The following is a 24044-nucleotide window of genomic DNA, read 5'->3' as shown; positions in this document are numbered from 1 at the left end:
CCCTCTGTTCCCGGACCTGTCCTGAAGGCTTGCGGTGGGAGGAGGGCTTTCCTCCCCACCGCCAACATTCAGAATGCTGTTCTGAATGTTGGCGGTGGGGAGGAAAAACCCTCCTCCCACCGCAAGCCCCGGGAACAGAGGAGAAGCGCTGCGCACCTTCCCCTCTGTTCCCGGACCTGTCCTGAAGGCTTGCAGTGGGAGGAGGGCTTTCCTCCCCACCGCCAACATTCAGAATGCTGTTCTGAATGTTGGCGGTGGGGAGGAAAAACCCTCCTCCCACCGCAAGCCCCGGGAACAGAGGAGAAGCGCTGCGCACCTTCCCCTCTGTTCCCGGACCTGTCCTGAAGGCTTGCAGTGGGAGGAGGGCTTTCCTCCCCACCGCCAACATTCAGAATGCTCTTCTGAATGTTGGCGGTGGGGAGGAAAAACCCTCCTCCCACCGCAAGCCCCGGGAACAGAGGAGAAGCCCTTCGCGCCTTCCCCTCTGTTCCCGGACCTCCCACCTCAAGCCTTAGGACAGGTCCGGGAACAGAGGAGAAGGCGCGCTGCGCTTCCCCACTGTCCCTGGAGATTTCCCTATGGGCTTTCGTCTTGCGAAGCAAGCCCATAGGGAAGTTCGTCTTGCGAAGCCGCTAAAAAATCGGAAAACCCTTTCGTCTTGCGGGTTTTTCGTTTAGCGAGGCATTCGTCTTGCGGGGCACCACTGTACCAGCTTCCATCCCTAGCAATGACCATTTAGAAAGAGAGAGAGTTCATCAGGGCTATGATGTTTGGGGAAGCTACTTCCACCCCACTCCTCGCCACGCCCGCCGTTTTACAAAACCAATGACGCAGCTGCCTATGATTGTGATAACGGATTCAACCTATTGTGTAGTTCAGCCCTTTATGAACTAACTGGTCAGCATGAAATCCATCCTCTCCACTGGTCATGTGCAAACGGGACCGCGGCGGGGGGGGGGATTGTGAGTCTGCCACCTGAATAACGTAAATAAAGGCTAACGTGAGCCCTTTCGGTGAAGCAACCTGTTTGGTCTCTTTGTGAGTTCCTGTTCTCCGGCTTCACCTCCTTCTGGATGTCAAAGCGATAAACATCTACCCGACATTCAGAAGACATCTGAAGGCAGCCCTGTTCAGGGAAGTTTTTAATATGTGACATTTTAGTGTATCTTTCATCTTTGTTGGAAGCCGCCCAGAGTGGCTGGGGAAACCCAGCCAGATGGGCAGGGTACAAATAATAAACTACTATTATTATTATTATTATTATTACTGGAAGGAACTGCAGGAGCTGGGCCCCAGGGAATGCATTCTGGCCTTACTACTAAACAACACTCTGAAAAAGCAGGTGTTTGTGGGAATTTGGGAGCAAAGTCTCCCAAATTTCACACAGAAAGGAAGCGCCCTCTCCACTCCCGGGGACTGCCAAGACATGAACTGGAAACCAGAACTGGTGTTGGCCCCAGGCATCTTGGGATAACTGTCAGGGCTCACCACTGAAGACTGGCCTGGGGGTACTCTCTTTTTCTTTTTCTTTCTTTTAAAAATCAGCCCAGTACTCTGAGCAACACTGGGAAGGTGGGACTTCCTGGCATTTCAAGTTCCTACAATGACCTCCAAAGACATCAGGAGCATCGGAGGGAATTGAAACTGCAGCCGCACACGTACAATAGCAAAATAAATGATTGTAGGGAAAGGTGGACCAGTCATCTGGCTTGTTCTTCCTGTACTCCTGATTTCCATTCCCTTGGTGCTGCTTTAGAAGCACAACAACAAAATTTAAAAAAAATGTCAGGAGATCCAATCTCAAGATTCCTGCATCGCCCGTGCCAGATCTATATGTACAAAGCGTTTCATCACTCGAGACCCTAACATATTTTACGTCAGTCATCCCATCGTACGGTGTGCATGGCAGGGAACTACGTTTTTTTTTATTTAAAAAATTCTTTTAATCTCCTGCCTTGCCTCAAGGAGAAAAAAAGCCGGATGTGGCTACGAGGAAAGGGTAATTAACAGATCGGCCTCTCATTTCCTCTGGGCTGCTCACAATCATACGACTTAGTGTCTTGCATCAAATTTATTTCCCCTTCGTACGCGGAAAGAACGGTTGATACCTTAGAACCATGAGTCACGAGCGAGGAGCGTGAAAACGACACAGGCAGCTTGGAAAGGAAAAGACCAATATTTTATTTTGATGGAGCACTTGCTTCAGTTTTCCTGTGTAAACAATCAAGAGTCCTACAGCACTTTATAAAAAATAGCATGTGAATTATATGGTGCATAATATTGCTTAAGCCCAATTGAACACAAGTAGACATGCATGAGATTGCATTATTAGATATATTTTTTAAATTGCTCGGAAGGAACTGTTTTGGACTTTCTGTGTAAATATGTGTGTGTGTATGTGTGTTGTGCGAACAAAATTGAATTTGAGATCATTGAGATCAGATAAAGGGCTTCTTCACACAGTGCATAAGCTATGGAACTCGCTTCCACAGGAGGCTGCGATGGGCGCCAGGTTGGTTTTATTTTATTCTAATTATTTTTTATTTTCATCTTCCCATCCCATCTACGATCTTTTTCTCCTTTCATATCATAATCGTAACTCGGTAATCTCTCATTCTTTCTGTTGGTTATAGTTCAAACCCTGCTCGCGAATTCACCATATCATAGCATTTGTTTAAAGTTAAAGGTAAAGGGACCCCTGACCATTAGGTCCAGTCGTGGCCGACTCTGGGGTTGCGGCGCTCATCTCGCTTTACTGTACAGCTTCCGGGTCATGTGGCCAGCATGACTAAGCCGCTTCTGGCAAACCAGAGCAGCGCACGGAAACGCCGTTTACCTTCCTGCTGGAGCAGTACCTATTTATCTACTGGCATTTGACGTGCTTTCGAACTGCTAGGTTGGCAGGAGCAGGGACCGAGCAATGGGAGCTCACCCCGTCGCGGGGATTCGAACCGTCGACCTTCTGATTGGCAAGTCCTAGGCTCTGTGGTTTAACCTACAGCGCCACCCACGTCCCTCTTTAAAGCATTTCCATTCTTCAATGAAACAATCCTCATTACGCTCTCTTATTTTAGCAGTTAACTTTGCTGATTCAGCACAACCCATCACTTATCCATTCTTTGGGGGAGCTTCTTCACCTTTCCATTTCTGAACGTAAAGAATCCTAGCTGCTGTAGTTACATACATAAACAACTTAACCATCTTTTCTTTGGAACTTCTGTCCCTATAATCCCTAGCAGAAAAGCTTCAGGGTTGTTTTGCATTTTGTCTTTTGTATAGTCACGTCAAATATCTTTTTTTTATCTCATCATATATCGTTTCCCAAAATACCCTTGCTTTCTTACAAGTCCACCAACATGTGGAGAAAAAGAGCCACCCATTTGTTTGCAATTCCAGCAGTTATTAGGAACCTTCTTATACACTCTAGATAATTTATCAGGGGTTAAATACCATCTATGCATCATTTTCATAGAGTTCTCTTTTAAAGCACAGCAAGTAGTCTAGTATATCTGAAGGAGAGTCTCCACCCCCCATCGTTCTGCCCTGACACTGAGGTCCAGCGCCGAGGGCCTTCTGGCAGTTCCCTCACTGCGAGAAGCCAAGTTACAGGGAACCAGGCAGAGGGCCTTCTCGGTGGTGGCACCCGCCCTGTGGAACGTCCTCCCACCAGATGTCAAAGAGAACAACAACTACCAGACTTTTAGAAGACATCTGAAGGCAGCCCTGTTCAGGGAAGCTTTTAATGTTTGAGGCATTACTGTATTTTAATATTTTGTTGGAAGCCACCCAGAGTGGCTGGGGAGGCCTGGCCAGATGGGCGGGGTATAAATAAACAATAATAATAGTTGTTGTTGTTGTTGTTATTTCCTATCAACCCTCCAAGGTTGGGTGGTTTTAGACAAAAAGTGGATTGGACAAACACAGAGAGAAGGCTATCAACAGCTACTAGTAGCCAATAGTAGCAGCTTCCACGGTTGAGGGCAGCAGTGCTTCTGAAAACCACTTGCCGGAAACCACAGGAAGGGAGAGCGCTCTTGTGCTTGGGTCCTGATTATGAGTTTACGAAAGGTATCTGTGAGAACAGGAGGATGGACTACAGTAGAGAGCCAGTGTGGTGTAGTGGTTCAGAGCGGTGGACTCGTAATCTGGTGAACCGGGTTCGCTTCCCCGCTCCTCCACATGCAGCTGCTGGGTGACCTTGGGCCAGTCGCACTTCTCTGAAGTCTCTCAGCCCCACTCACCTCACAGAGTGTTTGTTGTGGGGCAGGAAGGGAAAGGAGAATGTTAGCCGCTTTGAGACTCCTTAGGGTAGTGATAAAGCGGGATATCAAATCCAAACTCCTCCTCCTCCTCCTCCTCCTCCTCCTCCTCTTCTTCTTCTTCTTCTTCTTCTTCTTCTTCTTCTTCTTCTTAGATGAGCCGTTGGTCTGACCCAGCAAGCTCTTCCTGTGTTCTTAACATCTGGAGGGTACCAGGTTGGGGAAGGTTGATCTGCAGATATGTTAAGTGGATAGTGTGTTGGACTAAGAACTTGGCAGGCCTGTGTTCAAATTCCTACTCATCTCATGAAGCTGATTGTGTGAGGCCTTGGGCCCATCTTACGAACTTTGGAAGAGCTTTCTGGATCATCTAGTGACCAACATCTCACTGCGTCCAACCAGATGCCTGTATGAAACCCAGGCACAAAGGCACTCCTAAACTCTCTTAAAGGATTGTTGTGAAGATAAAAGAGGAAGGGTATATACACTTGGAGCTCCTTGAAGGAAACACCTCGCTTTTCGACATCTCGTTTTCTGTTTGGCTTTTAAGCCACGAATGTGGTTTGAATCTGAGACAGAAATATGTCAATCAGGGGTGGCGGCCAAGTTTTATATAACGGTCTCAGACAAAATTATAGCATGCTATGTGAGAATGATAAATGAGTCCTTGCGAATTGGGAAAACTGCCCATGTTGTGGTCAGAGGCACAAAGGTGCTTTCAAAGGCAGGAAAAGTTATGACAATCCCACGGCCTCATAGGCTAATCTCCCCAGTAAACCGGGATGCAGAAATATGGAGCGCTATATTAGCAAAGAGGCTAAATAAACCCAGAGATATGTAGAACGAGACCAAAAGGCTTTATAAGGAACGGAAAACGACGATCAGCATGTCAGGAAAGCTACAGATTGTATTGAGATATGCCCAGAATGGGGTGGTGGGGACCGTCTAATCTTCCTCTTTTTAGGTGCAGAGAAAGCCTTTGACAGAATCAGATTTTTTTTAACCAAGAATATTTAGGAGGTGCTTTTGAAAAATGGGTTGAAATGCTTGTTTTATTCCAACACGGTGTTCTGGCCTGGAGAAGACTATGAAATGATACAATGGCTAACTTCAGATATATGAAGATCTGTCACATGGATGGTGGAGCAAGCTTGCTTTCAGCTGCTCCAGAGAGTAGAACTCAAATCAATGGATTCAAATGGCAAGGATGGAGATTCCGACTAAATGTTGGCAAGAACTTTCTGAAGGTTAGAGCTGTTCAGCTGTGAAGAGTGGAATCTCCTTCCTTGGAGGTTTTTAAACAGAGTTCGGATGCTCACCTGTCAGGGATTCTTCAGCTAAGAGCATTGCAGGGGTTTGAAATAGATGACTCTCAGCTCTACAATTCTGTGATTCTAGTGTATGCCACCAAAATTTAAAGAGGAACAAGGCGTGATGATTGCCCATTATTGCCATTGTTGTCTGTATTCAGTACGTAGTTACATTATGTACTTTCTTTAATATAATGAGATCTGTAAGAAAGTCACACCACATTTCATGGTAAGTTAGTACACCATTTGTTAGTTTGCTTTGAAAAATTGTGATGATGAAAATCTGCATTATACGCCTATAACCAGAAGCTGTCTCTGAGCTATATACAGTATATATTTTTTGTTGCTATTAAATTATGGTTGCTTCAAGACTGGATTATTGCAATGCGCTCTATGTGGGGCTTCCCTTGTGCTTGATACGGAAGCTGCAGGTAGGGCAGAATGCTGTGGCATGATTGCTGACCGGAGCGAAGAACCTTGTCAGGATCTAAAACTTCTGCTCAGAGATCTGCACTGCTTGGTGTTCTGCAACCGGGGCAAGTTCAAGGTGTTACCATTAGTACACAAACCCCTTTACAACTTGCAAGATCGCCTTGCCCCATGGCATGCCTGTTATGTACTGAAGTTCTCACCCTGGGCCAGCAAGGGGATACTGTCGATAGTTTTCACTCAGGTCCACATATGCAAATAAGGAATTGAAAGTGACGTTCAGTGATTGGATAGTTACAGAAAGTTGTTACTGTTGCGTTGTAGTGGAGCTCTATATAAGCAGGCTGGCTGAACCCTTCAGTTCAGTTCAGTTCTGGCCTCTGAATAAACAAGAGCTGTGCGAAGAATCGCCTCTTATAGTTGTTCTGATTTTGTGTGGAGTGCCCTACCTGGGTGGATGGAGCAGCCAAGTAAATTTCATTGTCCCTGAGAGGGGGCAATGACAATAAAGATATTATTATTATTATTATTATTATTATTATTATTATTAATAATAATAATAATAATAATTACCACGTATGGGTCAGAGAGATGTTATTGTCGGCCATCTTCCAATGCGCCACTGGTGGCCCCCCTGCCCACTTGACCTCTTCAATCGGTGCAACTGGCATTGTTCCACATACCTATTCTGCATCGGTAAGAATCCAGTCTTTTAGTGTGGTGGAGTCTACACTTTGGAACTCCCTATTGACACCAGGCAGGCAACTTCACTGTATTCTTTTCGGTACCTGCAAAAAACATTTTTGTTTAGGCAAGCACAAGCCTACCTAAAGATCTGCAATGGTAATGTGTTGTTTTTAGCTCATTGCTGGTTTTTAATTTTCTGAATGTTTTTATTATAATTTTATTGTTTTATTCTTTCTGCAAACCACTTTGAGGTGTGTGTGTTGGTTTTTTTTTTTTTAAAGAATCAGGCAGGATGTGAATACTGTGAAATAAATAAAATAAAAAGATGTCAACTGTCAGGTGTGGAGAAACTTTGACCCTCCAGGCGTCGCAGAACTACATCTCCCATCATCCCTTGCCATTGGTCACGCTCGCGGGGGCTGATGGGAGTTGTAGTTGAGAAACAACCAGGCGGCCAAACGTTTCCTCACACCTGTGACCTCCGAGCGCAACTTACTCGGGAGTAAGCACGCACGGCACTCTTTGTGTTCGTGGGGCGTTACTTTGGAGTACTTATAAAACAGGCCAAGGAGGACGACGAGGCCCAACGGGCGCCCTCAGAGGAAGAGGCGGGGAGGGAGGGGCCTTCGCCGGACAGCGCGGGAAAACCAAGCCGCCGACTCAAGATGCGGAGGGCGCATGCGCGAGGGAGCACTGCGACGGGGTGAGCGCCTCGCTGCTCGAAGCCCGTCCAGAAGCAAGAGCGGGAGGAGGGCCGCTGAGGGCGAGCTACCATTGCGCCTGCGCAAGACGGGAGGGACGCCAAGAGCGCCTTAGGCCTCGAGTCGCGCTGCCGTTGGGCTTGCTTTGCCTCGCGCCGCCCCCACCCTTCCTTTCCCCTTTCCCCCATATAGACTTAAGAAAATGAAGACTCGAATACACAAGTCCCCGCGTTCTAGCTTCCGGGTTCGCTGTGGATTTTCTTCTGGCTAAATTCTACTGCACTCAGAAAAGCGGATTTATTTTTTTTGCACGGGGCGGAATTTCCAAACCACCAAATCTACACTAAATTGGGCAGATATTGGGTGTATATATTGCGTGCATAATAGTGCCCTATTTTAAAATGCTGTCCAAGCTAGACTTTTAAACATCATCTCCCTTCAGAGGTGGTGAACCTTTGAAGCAGAGGTTAGATGGCCATCTGTCATGGATACTTTAGCAAAGATTCCTGCATTGCAGGGGATTGGACTAGATCACCCTTGAGTCCCTTCCAGCTCTAAGATTCTTTGATTCTGTATAATGACAGCCCTGCAAGGTAGGCCTCATTGAACTCAATGGAACTTAACTTCGGAGTGGGCATGGGAAGGATTGGGCTGCAGCTTTGGGGAATACACAGCAAAGTTGTTGTAAGTCTCTCCCTCCTATCGTATATGAGTGAGGCAACATGACTGGAGTACACACCAGGGTTATTGTCTCAGCCTCACCTGTAACTGCAATATTAACCATGTGGGAACTACCCTGCCAGGCTATCGTCTCTCTCTCTCTCTGGCGCCTTCCACTTTGAACCTATTAAAGGTAAAGGGACCCCTGACTGTTAGGTCCAGTCGTGACCGACTCTGAGGTTGTGGCGCTCATCTTGCTTTATTGGCCGAGGGAGCCGGCATACAGCTTCCGGGTCATGTGGCCATCATGACTGAGCCGCTTCTGGCGAACCAGAGCAGCACACGGAAACGCCGTTTACCTTCCCGCCGGAGTGGTACCTATTTATCTACTTGCACTTTGATGTGCTTTCGAACTGCTAGGTTGGCAGGAGCAGGGACTGAACAACAGGAGCTCACCCCATCGCGGGGATTCGAATCGCTGACCTTCTGATCGGCAAGTCCTAGGCTCTGTGGTTTAACCCACAATGCCACCTGTGTCCCTTGGCAACCATGAAGGGACCTATTACATGGGAATAATTATAACTTCTTCTTATTATTATTAATTATAGGCCTTGGCAGTCTTCAGGACAATTATCCTAAAGTTTCAAAACGAAAATGAGCTCAAATTACTATTGAGTAGCAAGTAAATAAACCCTCACTTATTTATTTATTTGAATGTGTGTACCTGCCCTTTCATTCTTTGGCACGTGAATGGTCATTGCTGCCTTGTAGCATGAGAACAGAATAAGGCGACAGCTAACATCAGCTATCAGACCTCAAGAGCTGAAGACAATGGGCACAACTAACTTTGGTCTGTTTGTTTCCATGGGTTTGCTCCGCTATGTACATTTAAAGCGCAGCTTCCCCAAGAGTTCGGGGAACTGTAGTTTGCCCACAACAAAGCTACAATTCCCAGCACCCTCAACAAAACCATGGTGCCTGGGACTTTTTTCAGAGGAAGCTACGCTTGTTGATAACATCATCGTGGTGCTTTAATGGTACGCACACACCATCCTTTTAAAACGGCATTATTTCCTCCAAGTAATCCTGGGAACTATAGTTTTTCCAAGGGTGCTGGGAATTGTAGCTCTGTGGGTGGTAAACTACAGTTCTTTTTTGGAAAGGGTGTTTTAAAGCGAAAGGTGTGGGCCTGTATAATTCCATTATCTTCAGTGGGCCTACTCCGAGTAAGAGGCAGGACATCATAAAAAAGAAAAACCAATTCCTTGTCTTCCTTTCTGGCCTTGTGGAAAGGCGGGGGCCAGAAGTGCACCCGGTTGCTGCTGCCCAATAGCAGCCAGGCTACCATTGCCCGGCCGTTCTCCCACCCAATGGACAGACCGCTTACTTCTGCTCCTCCCCACCCCCAAACAAGAGCCTTTGAACCAGGAGGCCTCGCAAGAAGCCAACCCGGAAGCGACAAGCAGCCGTGTCACTTTACCCTTTTTTACTAAGTCTTTCCTCCGCTGAGAGGTTGGGGCCGGACTCCAAGCCTTCCCTCCTCCTCCTCCTCCTCCCCGCCCGAACTCCCAATCATTGGCCCGCTGGGACGGCTCCTGCCACTCACCGGCCACCCTGGCCTCTGATAGGCCGAGAGCGAAGACGAGGCAGGAGGAGAGGCGGGCCCTTCCGGTTGTGCTTGGAGGGCTGCGCTTCTTCCTCCGCCCGTTCCCTTCACACACTCGCTCATCCCAAAGCACCGACTTCCGGTCTTGTGCGGCTGGGTGGTGGGGGGCGAGGAGGCGCGCACGCTCCCCCTCCCTACCCCCCACCGTAGCAGAGACTCCCCCCCACCCCTATCTCTATATATATCCCCCCCTCACCTTTTTATTTTTTAAAATTTGTCCCTGAAAGAGAGACACGCCTATAAAAAGAGTGTCACCCCTCGCCTCCACCCTTAGCTGCCCCAAGCCCCGCCCCTGGGACTCAAGCCCCGCCCCCAGAAGACCCCCTCCCACTCCTTATGCCCCGCCCCTCAGAGCTAGGAGAGGGCCCCCCCCAACTCACCTCCCCACTTAACCCCCACTCAAGTCTGACCACTTTTCCCCCTTTAGAGTTTCATTGGTCAAGCAAAAGTACCCCCTCCAAATTTGGAGCTGCAGGGATCCCCCACTCCCCACAATAGGTTTTTTTTTGGGGGGGTGAGACTTAAAAGTCCCCCCCCGCTCCTCACCCCCCACAAAGTGCTCCCCTTAAATAGTGGGGCACCTATCACAGGTTGTGTGTTGTGGTGGTGACTTTAAATAGAGAGTCAGTTCCACCTGCCCCATAACTAATCCCCCTGCCCCTTAGCTCCCCTCCCCACATCTGTTTCTCTCCCCCTGCCTCCAAATAGGGCACTGAGGAAAGTCCAGGGGGGGTGAGTGTGGGGCTTCCCCATTGATCTCACCCCCCGCCCCACTTTGGTAAGGGAGAGAGAGAGAGAGAGAGAGGGAGCAAGGGGGTGTCTTCCCCATCCCACCCCCACCTGCTATGGAGAAGGGGAAAGGGGGTGCAGCAACCACAGGAGGAGGTGGAGGGAAATTGCTGATCTACACCAGCTTGGATGCCAAGGATGAGTTAGAGGAGGTAGGTGCCCGGGGGGGGGGGTGAAGGTGAAGGGAGGGTGTGGGTGACTGTGTGGGACAGTGCTTCTCCTTAGAAGGCATACAAATAATAATTTTTAAAATAAAGAGTGGGCCTGCTATGCCTCTGGAGTAACAAGAGGTGTTTGTCTTCCTAGGCCCAGCACCAGGCAAGTGACATAGAAAGTTGCATTTGTCTTCCTAATTGTGCTTTTTTTAAGCCTCGACCAGTTCATGGATACTAGCCACGATGGCTATGCAACAGTCTCCATAGTCGGAGGCAGTTACGTTTCTGAATATCCCATGCTGGACATCATGGCAGGTGTGAGCACTCTTGTATTTGTGTCCCTATCGTGGGTTTCCCAGCAGCGTCTGGGTGGCCGCTCCGATAACAGGATGCTGTATCTATAAGAAGAGCCTCTTGGGTCAGGCCAGTGACCCACCTAGTCCAGTATGGGCCATTGGCCTGACCCAGCAAGCTCTTCCCATGTGGCCTGACGGCATCTAGCTGGCGGAATGCAGAATGTGCTCTTCGGTAACCATAAGTTATGGAGCTCTTGTGGGTTATTTCCTGGGTTTGGGGACTGTGGCTATAATTAACATTGACAAAGTGCTGAGAGGTCTGCAGGCTGCTTTCTGAGTCTGCCGGTTCCTCAGTGCAATAGGGGGAATATAGTTCCCATTTCAGAGTTGGGAAGAGTGAGGCTGCAGCAGCTTCTCTGAGGGCTGCCTAGCAGCGGTGGCAGATTTCCTATGGGACTGGTGGGGCAGAAGTGAGAGAGACCAGGAGTTGAGACAATGATGGCCAGAGCTGCCCCCTTACTGGTGATATATGTCAGACCGCAGGCAGGTGAGGAATGACTGCGGTCAGTGCCCCATTTGCCCTGATAGGCCAGCTTCCACTCTTAGCTGGTGAGCTGAGGTTGCTGTGCCCAGAGCGGCTTACAAAGATGGCCTGGTGGCTTTTTTTCTGGCTTGGTAACTTGCAGGGACTTTTTTGGAAAGTTGACGTGGCCCACGCCTTTGCGTGGCTGCAATACTTTTTCCACTGGGCTTCGTAGCCTCTGCACTGCCTGAGGATTGCTCCCGGTGCCAGGAATGGGTCATAGAATTGAAGAATCGCAGAGCTGGGTCCTTGACGGTAGCTCAGTGGAGATGGCGACCTGGTGTGCGTCAGCTGTGGGAAAGGCAAATTCCATGTTAGGGATTGTTAGGAAAGAGGTTGAGAAGAAAGTTGCGGCTACACAGATGCCATCGTTCCAAGTCTATGGTGTGACTGCTCTTGGAATATTGTGTGGAGTTTGGGACAAGTCAGAAAGGATATTATGGCGTTGCAAAGGGTTCAGAGAAGGGCGGCCAAAATGATCAATGTTGCGGTGTTTGGGGCTTTTTTTAGTTTAGACAAAAGGTGAGTAAGAGGTGCTAGAAGTTTATAACAGTTTGCATGGTTTGGAGAAAATGCATAGAAACAACTCTAGAACATGTGAACACTCAGTGGAGCTGAATGTGGGAAGATTGGGGACAGATAAAAGGAAGGACATCTTCACAAAGTACCATAGTTCAGTGATCACCACCACTTGGATGGTTTTAAGACAGAATTGGACAAATTCATGGAGGCTAAGGTTAAACCACAGAGCCTAGGACTTGCCGATCAGAAGGTCAGCGGTTCGAATCCCAGCAACGGGGTGAGCTCCCATTGCTCGGTCCCTGCTCCTGCCAACCTAGTAGTTCAAAAGCATGAAGTGCAAGTAGATAAATAGGTACTGTTCTGGTGGGAAGGTAAACAGCATTTCTGTGCACTGCCTTGGTTCGCCAGAAGCGGCTTAGACATGCTGGCCACATGACCCGGAAGCTGTACGCCGGCCCCCACGGCCAGTAAAGCGAGATGAGCACTGCAACCCCGGAGTCGGCCACGACTGGACCTAATGGTCAGGGGTCCCTTTACCTGTAAGGCTGCCTGTGGTTACTAGCCACGATGGTTATTTTCTGTGTTCAGAATGATCAAGTGGTTGCAGGAACTCCTCTACAAAAGATTAAATCTTGTTTTTTATGTTTGGGGGAGCGGGGAAAGGCAAGTAGCAGAGGCCTTGATAGAGGTGTATAAGATTCTGCCTTATGTGGAGGGAGATTCCCTCTCATAACAGTAGCACCCAGGGTCATCTGATGAAACTGAGTGCTAGAAGATTCCGGACCGACGGAATAAATTACAACTATACACAATGCATGTTCAGACTGCGGAATTTCCTCCCAAAAGATGTAGCGATGGCCATCAATTTGGATGGCTTTAGAAGGGCGTTAAACAAATGCATTGAGGATAAGGCTTTCTGTGGCTTCTGGCCACGGTGACTCTGTTCTCCCTCCACTATCAGAGACAGTGTACCTCTGTTGCTTGCAGGTCCTGTTTTCGGGTCCTGTTTTCAGGCTTCCCACAGACATCTGGTTGGCCACTGTAAGAACAGGATGCCGACCTCACTGGGCCTTTGGTCTGATCCAGCTGGGTTCTTCTCCTGTTCATCCCTGCCCTCACCAATGTCAGGGATAGTGGCCTGGTTTGCTCATAACATTTAACCATGGTTTCAGTAAGCCTTAGTTAATGAATCTTGGTTTTGCGTAATTTGCTAGCTCAGCACTTTAGCCATGGTTTGTTTATAGGCATAGAATTGTAGAGTTGGGACCCCTAGGGTCATCTAGTCCAACCCTCTGTAATGCAGGACAGCTAAAGCATCCACGACACATGGCCAACCAACCTCTGCTTAAAAACCTCCAAGGAAGGAGAGTCCCTCACCTTCTAATGTGTCCGTTCCACTTTCGAACAGCTCTTACCATCAGAAAGTGCTTCCTAATGTACAGCTGGAATCTCCTTTCTCGTAACTTAAACCCATTGGTTCTGATCCTACCCTCTGGAGCAGGAGAAAACATGTTTGCCCCATCTCCCATGTGGCAGCCCTTTAGAGATCTGAAGTTGGCTATCAAAGCTCCTCTCAGTCTCTCCCAGGCTAAGCATACCCAACTCCTTGTTTCTAATAAGGCTTAATTTCCACACCCTTGTTCATCTTAGTTGCCCTCCTTGGTCCACACACATTCCAGCTTGTCAATATCCTTCTTAAATTGTGGTGCTCAGAACTGGACGCAGGACTTCAGGTGTGGCCTGACTTCAGGTGTGGCCTGACCAAGGCAGAACAGAGCAGTAATTGGGATGCTATACTTCTGTTGATGTAGCCTAGAATAGCATTAGCCCTTTTTTTGCTGCTGCATCACACTGTTGACTCATGTCCAGCTTGTGGTCTACTAAAACCCCTAGATCCTTTTCACGTGTACTACTGGCAAGCCAGGTGTCCGCCATCTTAGATTTGTGCAGCTGGTTTTTCCTGCCTAAGTGCAGAACCTGACATTTGTCCCTCTTGAAATTCATTGTGTTAGTTTTGGCCCAGTTCTGCAAGGTCATATTGAATCCTAAAGGTATATGTGTATGTATGTGTGTATGCACATGTACACACGCGCACACACAAATGCACACATTTCATCCAAGTCATTTATAAAACCGTCAAACAACAACGAGCCCAGAACACAACCCTGTGGCACCCAGGGTTCTGTTTGGGTTCTGTCAGTCAACCAGCTACAAATCCATCTTGCCCAGTCCACATTTTACCAACTTTCCCACAAGAATATCATGGGGAGTTTACTGCCTTTAACTATGGTTTAGCCCCGTGTGTGATCATAGGCAGTGCATGACTTCTATGCAACTTGTCTGTGCATCTGTCAAGTGTACAGAATTAGTGCCCCTGAGACCGATTCAGCCACCTGCACATGCTCAGAAATCCTTTCCGCGTTGCCATGTTTCCTGGGCCCAGATCCAGCCTTGGACCACCTTACCCCCCTCCCCCAGGTGCAGTGTCCGTAAGGGGTGCAGCATGTGTCTCGGTTAACAATTTACCTCCTTGGGAACATTTCCTGGGAAAGCATTTCTCAGACTTCCTTCCCAGTAAAGGCATCTCTGCTAGGAAATGCAATCAGAGGTGTCTTGGCCGCTGCTGGACACCCTCAGCACCTCTTACGTACGAATCAATTATCACCTGAAAGTTCAGCGGTGAGGAAAAGCATGCAAAAAGTCACAGGGCGGCAGAGTCTTGGATTTGTGCTGTCTTTGGTAGCGGTACTTGTGTGGCCAGTTTTATTCTTCCTGACAACGCCGTCACGAGCCAGATCTGTTATGCTTCTCTAGTGTACCGATGCAGGGGCCCTCCTCTCAATGTGCCATTGAATATTCCTCGCTGAGCCAGGCAGCAGGAGTGCAGAGAGGGGGAGGCAGGCCCAGAGACCCCTGTCCTAGGCCAGCAGTGATGTGACCTGCCAAGCCAAATGCAGAACAGCAGCCAGGTGATGGACAGCCCCCCTTTTGCACCGGCAGGCAGGAAAACCAGGAGGTGCCTTGAGCCCCCGGTAGACTGCAGTTGATCTTGGCAGTGTCGCAAGAAATTTAAGAAATCAGCCAGGTGCGATTTGCGACAGGCGCAGGTCCAATTGCAACCACATGGAGATCTTTGGGTGACTGACATCTCCATCTGGCTGCCCCCTCCAGCTTTCTTAAGCTGGTGAGGAGAAGAGCTTGTCTGTTGCATTGATCTCCCACCCATGGTTCACCCCCCGCCTCAGTTAATCCCTACAACAACCCTGCGAGGTAGGTAAAAAGGAGGCTGGGACTGACTTCAAGGTCATCCAGTGAGCGTCATGGCTAAGCGGGGATTTGAACCCTGGCCTCCCAGGTCCTAGTCCGGCACTCTAACCATTACACCACACACCTAGAGTCCTTATGCTATGGGGCAGCTGTATAAATGAAGTACTGTATTTTTCCTTGTATAAGACGCCCCCATGTATAAGACGTCCAAATTAAGAAAACACCTCTCAGCACTACCCAAGTATAAGACCAATTTTATACTTAATTTTTTTGGAGGGAATCTAGTCTTATACGCAGAAAAATACGGTAGGTAAATAAATATGGGGAAAGCAATATGCCACTTAGGGAAGGATCTGAAATACTTTCCTTGAAGCTTGAATTTGTTTTATGAATTTGTTTGAATTTTTTTTGTTTGGTGTTTCAATGTGTTGTGGTACCTCAGGTTAAGTACTTAATTTGTTCCGGAGGTCTGTACTTAACCTGAAACTGTTCTTAACCTGAAGCACCACTTTAGCTAATGGGGCCTCCAGTTGCCACCGCGCCGCCGGAACACAATTTCTTTTCTCATCCTGAAGCAAAGTTTTTAACCTGAGGTAATATTTCTGGTTTAGCGGAGTCTGTAACCTGAAGTGTATGTAACCTGAAGCGTATGTAACCCAAGGTACCACTGTATATAAATGAAGTTAATAATAAGAATTAGAATAAACTCCTCTGGAAGAAAAATGGTGGCTAGGCATTCCTAGGTTGAAGGTGCCATTCGGTACTTAGATGATGAGTTTCTAACACTGGGCACAAGTTATTGGAGGAGGAACGTGGGAAGCTGCCTTATTACAGAGTCAGGCCACCGGTCCATTTAGCTCAGAACAGCCTATGCAGACTGGCAGCTGCTCTCCAGGGGTTTTATAACAGGGTCTGTCTGTCGGCCCTCCCGAAGATGCCGGGGATTGAAGCTGGGGCCTTCTGCATTCAAAGCAGATGTTCTGACGCTGAGCTGCGCAGCCCTTCCCTACAATATATTTAGGGAAATAGGAAATAGGAATAATAATAATAATAATAATAATAATTAATAATTTATTATTTATACCCTGCCCATCTGGCTGGGTTTCCCCAGCCACTTTAAAAGAGGATTAGATACAGTGGTGCCTCGCAAGACAAAATTAATCCGTTCCGTGAGGCTCTTCGTCTAGCGGTTTTTTCGTCTTGCGAAGCAAGCCCATTGACAGCTTAGCGCTATTAGCGGTTTAGCGGCTTTTAGCAGATCAGCTGATAAGCGGTTTAGGGCTTAGGAAAAGGGGGGGGGGAGGAAAAAACCCCGCAGGAACTCGCAAGACATTTTCGTCTTGCGAAGCAAGCCCATAGGGAAATTCGTTTTGCGAAGCGCCTCCAAAACGGAAAACCCTTTTGTCTAGCGGGTTTTTCGTTTTGCGAGGCGTTCGTCTTGTGGGGCACCACTGTAAATTCATGGGAGACAAGGCTGTCAGTGGCTACTAGCCAGGATCGCTATGCTTTGCCTTCACAGCTATAGACTTGTGCTTAGGTCTCTCTGCTTAGCCACTGTCAGAACAGGATGTTGGACTAGATGGGCCTTTGGCCTGATCCTGCAGGGCTCTCACTGCAGTATTGCTGTATAAGAAAGGGGTTTTTTTAAAAAAAGTATTGTACAACCTTTTGGAGAGGGAGGATTGTTTGTCTCGTGGTCCCGAATTATTTTTTGTTACTTTAAAAACAAAACAAAAACAAACCCAGGGTACAGTACAACACATTTCGTTCCTAAAATAGTAACAAGATTGACAAACATGGAAAATGATGCAATTCAAGCCACTTAATTTGCCAGAACCTCTGCTGTTGCTTTTCCGCGAGGGCTAGGGGTCCGTTTGCTCATAAATGTCCCGGACTTAACGGCAAGGCTGGCTTGTGTGTACAGCGACCTTGCGAAGTAGGTTAGGCCAGAAAGGGCTATGTCAACACCGTGACTTTCTTCCGTGTAGAATACCAGGCCTCAGCAGTGATTGGTTGTACCTGTGATATCTTGATTTGGGGAGTGGGTATATGATTTAGGGTGGGTGGGCTCGGGCTGGTGGTCTCGCCAAGTGTGTGTTACTAACCACTGTGCCAACTGAATGTCACAAGCGGTGACATTAAGTGGAGGCCGGCTTGCCAGAACAAATGTTTTGAGTCTGGGACTCGGAGATTAGCTCAGGGGAGGCCCAAGTGTAGTGGTTCTGTATTCCCACCCACTTCTGTCTGACTTCAGTGTGCTGAATCGAACGGCCTTGGACATCTGCCCTGTCCAGCCCACAGCATATTGGGGCACTGTTATACGGTGGTTCTGCTCCTTCCTTCTGGGCTGTGTCCAAAAAGTGGTGTCAGGGGATGAGTATTCAGACCCCTTGTGGGTTGCCTCAGTGCTCTGTCCTCTCCCCCATGCATTTAAACATCTATATCAGGCTTCCTCAACCTCGGCCCTCCAGATGTTTTTGGCCTACAACTCCCATGATCCCTAGCTAACAGGACCAGTGGTCAGGGATGATGGGAATTGTAGTCTCAAGACATCTGGAGGGCTGAGTTTGAGGAAGCCTGATCTATATGAAACCACTGGGAGCAATCACCAGGGGGTTTGGACTGGGTATCCATCAAGATTTGGATGGTACCCAGCTTTGTTTCTCATATAAATCAGAACCAGTGAAAGCGGTGAAGGTCCTGTGTGGTATGCAGGTTGAGACCCCACCTGCCTGTGGACTGGCTTGCCAGTGTGGTGCATGCTCTCGTTATCTCCCGCTTGGACTACTGCAATGCGCTCTACGTGGGGCTACCTTTGAAGGTGACTGGGAAACTACAACTAATCCAGGATGCAAAATTCAAAGTGTTGGTGCTCCCATTTAAAGCCCCAAGAGGCCCTGTATACCTGAAGGAGCGTCTCCACCCCCATCGTTCAGCCCGGACACTGAGCTCCAGCTCCGAGGGCCTTCTGGCGGTTCCCTCACTGCGAGAAGCAAAGCTACAGGGAACGAGGCAGAGGGCCTTCTCGGTAGTCACACCCGCCCTGTGGAATGTCCTCCCAGCAGATGTCAAAGAGTTATATAATTTTTTCTACATAATCTGAAGGCAGCCCTGTTTTGGGAAGCTTTCAATGTTTGATGTTGTTGTTGTTACTTTCCCCTTTTCCCCGCACGTATTTTTGTTGGAAGCCATCCAGAGTGGTTGGGGCAACCCAGGCAGATGTGAGGGGTATAAGAAATTTGATGATGATTATGATGTCCTTCTGGTGGGCTTCCCAGAGACGTATGGTTGGTGGAAACTGAATGCTGGACTAGATGGGCCTCTGGTCAGATCCAGGAAGGTGGTTCTTGTGTGCAGAATCCAGCTGTCCTGGCTGCCACCCCAGGCGAGAGACCTGTGATAATGGAATGGGTTGGAGGAGGAGGCCCAGAGGCTTATCTTTCCACATCAGCTCACATTCTCTCACCCTCAAACTATGGCCAGGTCTAGCACATGGAAAGCTGCCTTATGTTGAATCAGACTGTTGGTCCATCTAGCTTAGTACTTCCTGCACTGGCTGGCAGTGGCTCTCCAGTTTTTCTCCCAGCCGGGTTTGGAACTGCTGTCGGCTGGTCCTGGGAGGCTCTGCATGGAAACCATTTGCTCTGCCCACCCAGCTGCAGCTTTCCCCCAGTTATCCACTCCTGCCTATCACTTCCTTTGGGTGACAAGATTCAAGGAAGCTCTGGTCTCTTCTTGACCTTCCTGGACCCGGTGCATTAATAACTTGGCGCGAATGAAAAACAGATGCCTCTGAAACAGCCGTGGCCCAAAGGCTCCTTGAAAATCTGCCTTGTGGTGTGGAGTGATCAAAACGTGGTCTTCAAAGGGAGGTGGGGTATTTTATCTCTCTCGCTCTCTTTCTCTCCCCCTGGAATTCTCCTGGCCCTGACTCAAGGGGCATAAATGCCACCTCCAGAATCTCAGTGCAGCTTTCCAAAGCGGATGTCAGCTTGGCCTTGGGCTGGCTTGTGGAGATAGACGGAAACGTCAAGGCTCTTGGAACTTCAGAGGGATGGAACCTTGAAACGTCACCAAGGAAACATTCCCCTTTGCACAGCGGGGGGATGGAGGCATGGAGACCACCAAAGGCTTGCCATGAGTGTGTGCTGACTGGAGAAAGCGTAAGGATCAGGGAAGCTCCAGCCCTCCAGGAGCTGTGGGGCTGTAGCCCCCAGTGGCCAGCATCAGGAGGAGTCATAGGCCACATTCACCCCATGCAGATAGGTAAAGGTAAAGGGACCCCTGACCATTAGGTCCAGTCGTGGCTGACTCGGCGGTTGCGGCGCTCATCTTGCTTTATTGGCCGAGGGAGCCGGCGTACAGCTTCCGGGTCATGTGGCCAGCATGACTAAGCCACTTCTGGCAAACCTTCTTGCTGGAGTGGTACCTATTTATCTACTTGTGGTTTGTGCTTTCGAACTGCTAGGTTGGCAGGAGCAGGGACCAAGCAATGGGAGCTCACCTCGTCTCGGGGATTCAAACCGCCGACCTTCTGATCGGCAAGTCCTAGGCTTTGTAGTTTAACCCACAGCACCACCCGCGTCCCTCCATGCAGATAAAGCACCACTTTATAAACCGTCACAGGTTCCCCCAAGGAATTCTGGGAGCTGTAGTTTGTCAAGGCCGCCAAGAGACCCTTGTTCCTCCTCCAGAACTACAGTTCTCAGAGTGGTTTAACAGTCAATCCCTCTTCACGGGGAACTATGGGAACTGTAGCTCTAGGAGAGGAACAGGGGTCTCCTTTCAGCACCCTTAACAAACCGCACCTTCCATAATTCTTTGGGTGAAACCATGGCTGTTTAAAATGGTATCATGGCGCTTAAAATGTGACCATTGTTCTGCTCAGTGTGGATAGGTTCATTGAAATGAATGGACATGACTCCATTGAAATTAATAGACCTAAGTTAGTATGTCCATTCATTTCAATGGGTCGGCTGAGCGGAACCTAGGCTGCATTCAGACCATCCATTTAAAGTGCTGGGATGATACAGTGGTGCCCCGCAAGACGAACGCCTCGCAAGATGGAAAACCCGCTAGACGAAAGGGTTTTCCGTTTTGGAGGCGCTTCGCAAAACGAATTTCCCTATGGGCTTGCTTCGCAAGACGAAAATGTCTTGCGAGTTCCTGCAGGTTTTTCCCCCTCCCCCCCCTTTTCCTAAGCCCTAAGCTGCTTATCAGCTGATCCGCTAAAAGCCGCTAAACCGCTAATAGCGCTAATCCGCTAAGCTGTCAATGGGCTTGCTTCGCAAGACGAAAAAACCGCTATACGAAGAGCCTCACGGAACAGATTAATTTCGTCTTGTGAGGCACCACTGTACCACTTTCAACAGTTGTGCCTTCCCTTAAGGAATTCTGGGAGTTGTAGTTAAGTGCACTGAGAGTTGTTACAAGACCCTTATTCCCCCCCCCCCCGACCTACAATTCACAATGGCTTAAAAATCAATCCCACTTCCCACTCTCTGCAGAAGTGTCCGGCTTGCCACTTGCCAGACTAGATCAGAGTTTTCTGCCACAGTGGCTGTGCTTTTCCTCCCCTGTCGGAGGCAGTAGACCTTTCAGTACCAATCACAGGTGAGGATAACTTCGGTATTGCTTTCCATCGCAGCACCTGGTTGGCCACTGTGATAACAGGATGCTGGGCTAGATGGGCCTTTGGCTGACTCCCAGCTGCAGGGTTCTCCTTGCAATTCTACATTCGAAACAATGCGTATGTCACATGATAGAAGCTTATAAAATTATACACCGCATGGAGAAAGTGGATAGGGAAAAGTTCGTCTCTCTCATAGCACTAGCAGCCGAGTGTCGGCAGATTACAGAAAGTCCTTCTACACACACAGTCCATAACTAAACTGTGGGATTCACTGCCACTGCTAACTTGTGAGCCTTTAAGGGAAGGTTAGACAAATCCACAGCAGGCTGGCTAGGTTCTTCTTCCAGAGGCGTGGCATCAGGTTTCGTGTTTCTTAGTTCCTCCTGGTCTTTTTTGCAAATAACATTCCCTCGTCGCACACCGCTGTTGCGGCGAGATGGGACATAGAAGTGACTTAAAAGCTTGCGAACACCATCACTCACACAGAGGGGGGTGTCACCCCGTGGTCTTCCCCTGACCCCTTTCCTTGCATGCTCTGACCACGACATGCAGGGCACACACTCTGCAATATTAATGGGCCTCTGTGTGTGTGTGTGTGTGTGTGTGTGTGTGTGTGCGCAGGCTGGCCAGCTGGGGTGGGAGGCGAAGACTTGCTCGCTGCTCCTTTTCAACAAAGCCGGCAGCCCTACTGTCCCTGGTGAGAATTTTCCGCTCCCCCTTCGAAAGGATGAAAGCCGCCTCTGGATGTTAGGAAGTGTGACTCGGAGGAGGGGCCACATTGAAATTACGGCGGCCCCTGGGGTCTCCTGAGGAGGAGACGGCAGGGACTTTGGGTGTCCTCTCTCATTTCAGCTGTCACAACTTAGGGACATCAAAGGGTGCTTTGATGAGGCCCTTCCAGCAGCAGGAAAAAGATCTATGGGGAAAGACCTTGGATTTGCTAAACCCCCCCCCCCCCATTCCCAACACAGACACGCGGGAGACAAATGACATATGTCTCTAGCTCTTGGCATGCACGTGGTGTTTTCCCTGTCAAACCCACTCCCCCCCAATAGAGAAACTGGCTTGATTCTCAATGGCTGAGATCACAAGGGCTGGGAAATTAGAGTCGCTTCCTCTTCATCCCAGGGAGCAAAAACAAGCAAATCCATTTCTAGGCTGCATCAACAGAAGAAGTAGAGTCTCCAGAGCGAGGAAAATAATAGTGCTAGTCTCTTCTGCCTTGGTCAGTTCCCACCTCGAATACTGCGTCCATTTCTGGGCAGCATATTATGGGAATTCGCTTTAACGGGCAAACTAACAGACTGTAGTTGATGCAGCCCTGTAGAGATTCTGCGCGCTCTCTGCCCAGCTGAGTCCAGAGTGTTTGTTCCTGGTGTTGGGTAGCCAGGGCAATTCTGCTGGTTTACTGCCTGCCTGAGCTGACCGCTGGTGTTGAGGACTCCCAGACTGCTGGTGTTGGGGGGCTTCCAAGATCCATGCCAAAGCAGTTAGCTCCGGGGTGGCTCAGGACTTTGTGGCAGCCGTGACAACCATGGGGCTATCCCAACACGTCATCAGCCCAACGCATGTGACTCTGGAGCTTGTTTTCTTGGCTGGGCAGGAAGAGGGTGATCTAAAAGTGGGGGGATACAGTGGTACCTCTCGATGTGAACGGGCTCCGTTCCGGAGCCCTGTTCGCATCCTGAAAGGAATGTAAGACGCGACTGCGCATCTGCGTGTGCGCGGATTGCGTTTTGCGACTTCCGCGCATGACATCATTTTGAGCGTCTGCGCAAGCGGCGAAACCCGGAAGTAACATGTTCCGTTACTTCCGGGTCAACCTGAAGCGTATTCCTCCCAAGGTATGACTGTATTTGCATCAGTCCCTTGTCATGGTCAGATCACCTCCTGTTGAGATTCTGACTCTGAACATCTTTCTCCCTTTGCAGAGGTGGGGAACCTCTGGGGATGGTCCACCCTCGGAGGCTGATGGAGCCATTGGGTTTCCAGATGGCCCTGGGTGATTTCTCGGCTGATACGACTGATGCTGCTTTAAAAACCCTGGCTGACTTCTGGAACATCTAGATGGTTGACATGATCCTGCCTGAGCACCCTCCCCTTCTTTGTAGAGCCCACTTGGCTCCCTGATATACTTCAGAGCTCAGAGTGAGGAAACAAGCTGGGAGGCGGCTTGAACGCGATTGGAGAAAAACTCTGGTTGAATGTAATCGAACACTGGCGAGGGCTCACCATCGAGCCTACCTAGTGGCAGTTAAGGCAGCATATAAGGGGTACTGTGCTCGGTCCAGTATACCTGAAGGAGCGTCTCCACCTCCATCGTTCTGCCCGGACACTGAGGTCCAGCACTGAGGGCCTCCTGGTGGTTCCCTCGCTACGAGAAGCCAAGTTACAGGGAACCACGCAGAGGGCCTTCTCGGTAGTGGCACCTGCCCTGTGGAACGCCCTCCCACTAGATGTCAAAGAGAAAAATAACTACCAAACTTTTAGAAGACATGTGAAGGCAGCCCTGTTTAGGGAAGCTTTTAATGTTTGATGCATTACTGTATTTTAATCTTTTGTTGGAAGCCGCCCAGAGTGGCTGGGGAAGTCCAGCCAGATGGGCAGGGTATAAATAAATTATTATTATTATTATTATTGTTGTTGTTGTTGTTGCTTCCGTTGTATCCCCATTGTTCCGTCTGGCAGAGCTTTTCCGGGTGGTGTGGGGCCTTTAACAGTCAGGCCCGAAGGCTTTGACTTGTTTGCGAAGCACTTTGAGGGTAAAATTGCTTGCATCCATCGGGACCTTGACGCTGCTGTTTCAGCAGATGAATCTCAAGGGTGTCTCAAGCACTGTCTGGTCTTGTTGAGTGAGTTTTGATTGGCAAGGCTCAAGTTGTGGACAAGGTGCTTCAATCGGACCGCTTGCGCTCTGAACTCTCACCCCTTTTGGCTGATAAAAACCAGCAGGGAAGGGATAGCTGGCTGGGCCAGGGACATGACTAATTCCTCCTTGCCTGAGGTGGTGGTCCCCTCCCAGTTTGGAGGAGGCAACGAGAAGACCAGTCCTTAAGAAGCCCTCCCTGGATTCAGAAAACCTAAGTAA

The 24044-nt window shown here is 49.1% G+C and overlaps 1 protein-coding gene across 2 annotated transcripts in view; it reads left to right on the top strand.

Annotated features, from left to right (window-relative positions):
- Positions 1–9695: 9695 nt before the first annotated feature.
- The window catches only part of INTS3 (integrator complex subunit 3), a 94066-nt gene continuing 79717 nt past the window's right edge, over positions 9696–24044 (top strand). Inside the window, exon 1 of one of the 2 annotated variants that reach the window (XM_083715594.1) lies at positions 9696–10653. In XM_083715594.1, the coding sequence (XP_083571720.1) occupies positions 10558–10653 (96 nt within the window). In that variant the 5' untranslated portion in view covers positions 9696–10557. The remainder of the gene's footprint in view (positions 10654–24044) is intronic. The other variant, XM_083715595.1, reaches the window with a different exon arrangement.

Source organism: Podarcis gaigeae, assembly GCF_964106915.1.
Source record: "Podarcis gaigeae genome assembly, chromosome: 16".
Taxonomy (NCBI): Eukaryota; Metazoa; Chordata; class Lepidosauria; order Squamata; family Lacertidae; genus Podarcis; species Podarcis gaigeae.
The sequence above is the reverse complement of the archived record's forward strand: the minus strand, read 5'-3'. Positions and strand labels throughout refer to the sequence as shown.